At 38.9% G+C, this 7,500-nt stretch overlaps 1 protein-coding gene across 1 annotated transcript in view; it reads right to left on the bottom strand.

The window, feature by feature from the left end:
• Positions 1-4,086: 4,086 nt before the first annotated feature.
• LOC137999987 (interferon-related developmental regulator 1-like) overlaps positions 4,087-7,500 on the bottom strand; it is a 15,499-nt gene continuing 12,085 nt past the window's right edge. Inside the window, exon 8 of the mRNA XM_068846045.1 lies at positions 4,087-5,865. Within this exon, the coding sequence (XP_068702146.1) occupies positions 5,779-5,865 (87 nt within the window). The 3' untranslated portion in view covers positions 4,087-5,778. The remainder of the gene's footprint in view (positions 5,866-7,500) is intronic.

A 7,500-nucleotide genomic window follows, 5' to 3' on the forward strand; every position in this document is an offset into this window, starting at 1 on the left:
CACTTCTCAGATAAAGGATGAAGAAGAACAACCGTTGTACTACATCCCAGATTCTGCTTACGATCCAAAGCACGACTACGACTTTACAAACTACAAAGGAGACGACACTCGTTGCGTCAGAGGGGATTATCCTTACACAAGACCTGCTGGATGGAACAGAAAGGCCATCAACGTTATTAACAAGTACGAGGATGATGTCTGGCTTGGACAAGCAGGTTGGAGGGACACATCTTCACCAGGAGAATGGCCAGTATCCTACCATGGCACTGAGATATACAACGTCCCTAGCATTGTGAAAGGTGGTTACGACACCAGCAAATGTGTTCGACAAGCCTATGGTCCTGGTATCTACTCCACACCTGAGATCGAAGTAGCTGAGGGTTATGCCACAGATTTCACCTACAAAGGTGAAGACTTCAAATGCATCCTGCAAAACCGAGTCAATCTCAAGAAAACGAACCAGCATAAAACAGATTTTGGGATGTATTTCGTTACTCCTGATGTGAATGATATTCGTCCCTATGGAGTGTGTCTCAAGAAGATCTGAATGGTGCTATTTTGGAACGATTACTCCACTAAATAACAAAGGTTTCTAACTTAAAAGGCAAGCCACTGAAGTCTTAGAGTTTAGCTGGGCTTTCAGCTACTTCATTCACTGCAAACATTGCGAAATTCGTTAATGCAATACCTGTAGATAGCACAAAACAAGTTTGTTATCTAAAATAATAGAAAATAGACTGGACTATCTGTTATTTCCATATTATGGAAAGCGCCGTTTATGGGAATCCGAGGTAAATCTAAGAAAAGCCAGAAATTTTGTAGCCTAAATGTCAACAAACAACGAACTGTTTTTTGTATATTTAATGCCATGGGAAATAGCACACTTTACTGAATAATTTGGCGCTTAATAGAAAAATGAGATTTTGTTAATTTTTACTGAGAATTAGTTCAATGGGAAAGACAAATAGAATCACAAACGTAGAATTTCAGTGACATTCATTACTTGAGCTGCAATTAGCATATTATTAGGATCCCATATCATGCATGTCTTTATTATGGTTGTCTGGTATATACTTGTACTAGATCAGTGGCTGAGTACTTTAAATTAAAAAGGGTGAACAGAGGTTGGTTTGTTTAGGTCTAAAAAGCCACAAAGTGTGATCAAAAAGATCATGACTAAAACACCACACGAGTACATACGGGTAACATACGAGTAACATACGAGTAACATACGGAACATACGGATACATACGAATACATACGACTAACATACGACTAACATACGAGTAACATACGAGTAACATACGGATACATACGACTAACATACGGATACATACGAATACATACGAGTAATACGAATGTTTTTCTCATAAAGGAAGCTCTAATTATAGGCCTTGCAGGCATTTTTCACGTCAGCAAACACGTACCCGGCTCAGTTTGAGGGGGAAGGGAGGGGATATAGATCAACCCCCCAAGGCTTTCGTTAAATTTAGTCACAGTAAAATAAATTCACATGAAGTGCAAAACCCTTACCGTAGTTATTAGGTTATAAGGCGCACGGTTTTTTCAAGAAAAATCTGTCTTTGGGTGGCGAGTTAGTGCTAAAATTGGGGTGCGTCTTATAGCCAAGTATTTTCGCGCAGTAAAATCTTAAGATCACAGTTTGAGAAGAACTTGCAGTTTAAACAACACAAGAAAAGGACACTAGTTGTCAATTTAAAAAAAGAATAGCGCTTTTAGAGACCTTTAGAACACTAAACGACGTCAAGAGAAAAGTAAACAAACGGAAATTAATAGCACGTGCTCAGTAACGTGATACCCATGAAAACAACACAATCGGTTGAACCTTGAATTCCGAGAATCGTGTTTGTCGCTCGCATGAAAAGTTTCTTCTCTGAAAAAACAGTGTGGAGATAAAACATACCTTCTTCATTCATCCAGCCTTTCTTGTGCACTGAAGGTTGCATCCTTGGTGGCGTGTTGATATTCAGCTGTCGAACACCTTTGAATATGACTTTCGGTGGGAGTTTATCGCCGTTCGCTTTCGCTTGAAGTCTGAAGTCTGAACTCTGACTATTTATTACGTCGGAAGGTTCAAATAAAAGTGTATGCGTTGTATGTTATGATTTTCAGGTGTCAACTTTTAGCTTTTGTTTTTGCGTATATCATTAAACGTGTGACTTTTTCATTTTGTTTACGTTACCAAAAAGAGTTCGCATGCCAATTGTGTAAGGATAATTGTTCTCAAATTCATCACATCCTTTTGATAACTCTCAATTTTCGGGTGCGTCTTATAACCGAGTATTTTCGCGTAATTTTCAGTTTGAGAACTTAGCTTGATTAAATTGCAAAGTTTGGGGTGCGTCTTATAATCGAGTGCGCCTTATAACCGAATAACTACGGTAATAAAAATAAGCGCTCTATTTATTCTCTATCCAGACCATTCCACGCTCCGTGCCATTCCTTACTTTTTTCGGGATCATTTGCGGTCCAAAAGGGGAAACATTTGCGTTCCAGGATCATTTGCGGTACAGTTTGGGGATCATTTGCGGACCCGTACAGACATGCTGATAATAAGTGCGGTTCCACGAGGCACTTTTACCGCGGTAAAATAACCCTTATTCCACGGGAAACTGCATTCAGGTAAATTTCCGTGGATACGTCAAAAAGATCGGACGAAGCGGCCATGACATTTTCCCAAAGTAAATGCCATGTATGCATGTGTATGTATGTACGTGGTCAATATAGGCAGCTGCAAATGATCCTACTCTGCTGTTGGTTTCCAAAAAGCAATAAAAAGCCTAAAGCCCTGGCCAAACTATCAAACAAAGTTGGATTTAACGCTCCAACTTTGCTCGATCCAACATTAATAGACCGTTTGGCCACCCATGTTGGATGATGTTCGTCCAACATTTTTGGCTCGATCAAGTGTTGGATGGAGTTTGCTTTTGATCAAACATTGCGACCAACAATTCCGCTCGACGCAACAATGTTGCAGTGTTTTGCCGCTCTTCCAACAAAGTCACGTTCGCGCTACTAGCCAATCACGAATGGCTTTTTTATTTCTAGCATTATTTTCAACAAAGATGGCGGACAAGGATCAACAGCCACGTCTTTGGGGCACTGTTAGTCCCCTAATCACTATCGCTCTGTTTGGAGATTTCTGGTTCAATAGCATTTAAAATTTTTGCAAATTCACGCGAGCTCATTCTCATCATCTCCGAAACGCAGATGTATTTTGCAGTGAACATATCCTTTTCTTCACGTTCTCTAAGCCATTTTTTTGGATTTTCCTCGTTTGAATCCGTCATTTCCGTCCTCAAACAGCTGCAGTAACACAAGCGCTTCGAGCGGTTTTCGTTTGAGTGTTAGCGTCATATTTATAAATTTAGCGCCAACTTGAACTTTAATCAGTGTCGTGAAGCAATGTTGGATAGTGTTTTGTCACTACCTCAACATTTACATCCAACAATGTTGCATGTGGAATCCAACTTTGTTCGATAGTTTGGCCAGGGCTTAACTGATGACGTAGAAAAGTCGACATGAGGAAGCCAGCGGAGAACCAGTCTTCGTCGTGAAACTTCTTTTGAAAATGGAAACCTGTCTTCCTTTAGAAGAAAGGTTTCTTTTTATCGATGGTGATTTAGCAAAGGCTCCGAACAAAACCGAGTGCTTTATTACAGAATACGAACCTCCGACCTTCCGATTCGGATCGATTCCGGTTCGGTGCCCTATGAGCTCGTTTTTGTGACAGTTAAACCCTAGATTTTGTCTTTAAAAAAATGTGTATCCCAAACACCCAGTTTTTATTTCTGGTTAGGGATTAGAAGGCCAAGAAAAATCACTCTGTAAAGTTAAGAAACCTCTGGAGTACCGAGCAGGTGACCCCTACTCGGATTTGTACCTTCCGGAGCGGAGGAGGCGGCTGAAATTCAGGATTTGTTGACAAATGAAAAAGATGGCTCTGAATCCTATCATGGAGAGACCTTTCATTCGTTGGCATGTAAACGATACAAAGCATGATCCACTTCCCAGATTTTCACGGTGCCATTTTCTTTCTCTGTGTAAACAGCACGTCAATTTTTTGCTGTGTAAGCAGTATTAAATCTGACTATTTAATGATCTTTTAGCAATATTTACAATAAAATACCCAACACACCAGTGACTAATTTCTATTACAATGCTATGCCAAGACCTGCTGGCTTGAAAATTCTTTCACTAAATTAACGTAAGGGTTTGATCTCAGCTTTAAGTTAAGAATACGGTAAAGATTATACTTTCTGATAATTAATAATCTACTGATCATATAATTAATTCTCAATATGACGACCTTTTAGATACTCGTATTTTACGCGATGTTTTGTTTAATTTAACCCTAACACCTTTACGTCAAGGAATAACAACGGCATTTTGCTTAAAAAGACTTTCAAAAACGCCTGCACATACATCACAAAGCCAGCTTCAATATGTGGGCTGGGTGCCTGGGTAGATTCACACAGAGCAATAAAATAAAATTCCTAGTACAATGGTTTTCACCAGCGATGGAAGCACATGAACATGCCCCTTAGTTAATACGGAAAATGACGTCATTTATTTTTAAAAAAATCAAGTCCCTCAACATCACGAACATTCAAACATGAGGGTCTCCCAGGGGTTTTGGGGAACAGAGGAACATGGCTAATTGGAACTGGGCAACGGGGAAACAAAGACAAAATATCTTAGGGAACAAAGGAAAATAGACCATTTTAGGGATCAAAAAGCTGAGAACAAGTTTGAAAGTAATTTCGGGAAGAAGGAACACATTTGTAAAGGAAACAAAGGAACACGGACTCCCGTAGGGGGCCCTGAAACATGTGTGACTAAACTTAGTGCTGAAAGAAAGAGAAAACGCAACGTTCCTCGCTATTGCGTCTTGCTTATCAGACACGTGACTTTCCGTTTTTCATGGGAAAAAACTGAACGGGAAACAGTTTTAAACGACCAGGTTCTTTACACTAGATTACCAAAGGGAACGTTTCACACCTCCTTGAAGAGCGAGATTAAAATGTTGTATAGCATATTCAAGTCATTTCTATGTTTTTGAACACCGCCATGATGAAAAAGCTCTTTTCGGTATAGAAACCCAGAAAGTACTCATGTTAGCTACAATAGAAAGAACTCAGTGCAAATGATTAAATAAGCCATTCCGGTAGACCACTTATTGAAGTTAGCAAAAAATGCCAGAGCTGTAGCATTACAGTTCAAGCAACAACTGCTTGTCAAAACGTTTTTTTGGCATTCAGAAAAAAAATCCTGAGTGCTAATTGGTGGGAACAGTAGGCGTTCCTTCTTTATCAAGCGCATGATTAAGGACCATTAAGTTGCAATGAGTTTGTTTCTTTTCAACAGGTGAAATCTACTGAAATCAGTGATGGAACTTAAAACTTCCTTTTTGAATTATAGAAATAATGAACAATAAAGGGATTAATTTTAACCTCGAGTCATGAACATGAAACCACATGACCCCTCACACCATGAAAAATCAATTGCATCTGAGTTTTCAAGGCATCCCAAATCGTCCTTAAGTGTGAAATAGTCTTGAAATTACCTTGTACAGTGACATACTTGTTCTTATTAGCTTTCTGCCCATTCAAGAGAACTATTATTTACTGTTATTAATTAAGTTTATAATATTGTTGTTGCTGTTTCATGAATTGTGGTCAATTGAATTAAAATATATAAGTTATGGTAAGTATGGAAGGATTGTCAGTCCACATTCCACGCATTCCGATTTTTATGTCAGTCCACATTCCACGCATTCCGTTTATCTCGATTCTTCCCGCGCACCAGTGTCCTTTCCTTGGATGCTGCATTGTTGTAAAATTGCTGCACCAAAAGAAAAAAAAAAGAAATCAAAATCAATCTTACTTTTCTTTCTTGCTTATTATGTGCTAAAAGCAAAACAACCACTTTTTTTCTAGAGATTGGCAGTCATGACAATAACTATTCGATTCTCACTTTTCTGAAGCAGCTGAAAATGTGGGACTATAAGTCAAGGAGAATTCAGGTAAACTAAAGGCCGACACTTGGCAGCAACATAGAAATGTATCATTAATACTAATAACGTTTGATGGTGACATGGTTTGGAAATATGAGTGTCAATTTTTGTATTTTCTCCCTTGCTGTCATTGTCATGAGCACCCGTGAACATGTCTGACCACCCACTGACGGATTACAGGGAAGGATTAGGTTTTTGCAAACGTTGCCCGTGTAGCACTTATATTTGAACAGACTTAACTGATTAGAGTGTAATGTGAAGTGCTAAGTTTCTACCCCATATGAACCATGTGAGCGTTAGCCCTACTAATGGAAATGGGCCCACACAAGGACAGAGAAAAACTCTGACCAGGGTGGGAATTGAACCCTCGACCTTCGGGTTAGATCACCGCTGCTCTACTGACTGAGCTACAAGGTCAGACGGGAGCAGGCTGTGGGAACTGAAGATGTTAAAGTCACGGTAATGAACATGTACAAGTATGGCCCTTGTAGCTCCGTCAGTAGAGCAGCGGTGATCTAACCCAAAGGTCGTGGGTTCAATTTCCACCCTGGTCAGAGTTTTTCTCTGTCCTTGTGTTGGGCCCATTTCCATTAGTAGGGCTAACGCTCACATTGTTCATATGGGGTAGAAACTTAGCACTGCACATTACACTCTAATCAGTTAAGTCCATTGACGGATTAGCTCGCTTTTAGCAATTTATTATACTAATTAGTATAGGTAATCACATGATTTCAAGTGCAATTTGGAATAAATAAGCAAAAGTGCAATTCCAAATTGCACAAGAAAAATCTTATGATTACTTGTTAATAATACATGTGAAAAAAGACGGGATGGTAAAGCCGAAGAAATGCACAAATATCACACAATCAGGGAAAATTGCACCATAAATTGTGCCATCCTGGGTCCATGCATGATTTGAAAACAAAAGCTTAGATTGGTTCTGACCAAACCCTATTGTTTATTAGCCAATCATAATCCAGAATTTTGATGCATAATATACACTAGTATTACAATTTTTGCACTGGTACATTGTATTACACTTTTTTGCACTGATGTTACACCTGAACAGCACTGCTCTTAGCCAATCAGAATCGAGTATTTTTTTCATATATAATATTAAACATGAAAGACTAAAATGTATTGGCATGCACTCATGTTAACACAATAGCCCATTTCCAAGTTGTCTTACTTTCAAAGCGAGTTCTAGTGCACAACCATTCGAATGGAAATGAGTTGCATATTCTTATGTAAATCAAACTCATTTCCCTTTCAATAGTTGAACAACAAGACTCACTTCGAAACCACAACAAACAGCAACTCGAAAATGGTCCATTGCACCAAGACTCAAAGCACAGTATTGGCTGTAACAAACATCTGATCACACAAGGAAGATGAAGTAATGTAAATCGTTGTTTAACTGAACTCTTTTTACTGGCAATATTAATTTGGTTTGAAAAAATTAA

The sequence above is a fragment of the Montipora foliosa genome, chromosome 4 (genome assembly GCF_036669935.1).
Source record: "Montipora foliosa isolate CH-2021 chromosome 4, ASM3666993v2, whole genome shotgun sequence".
Classification (NCBI taxonomy): Eukaryota; Metazoa; Cnidaria; class Anthozoa; order Scleractinia; family Acroporidae; genus Montipora; species Montipora foliosa.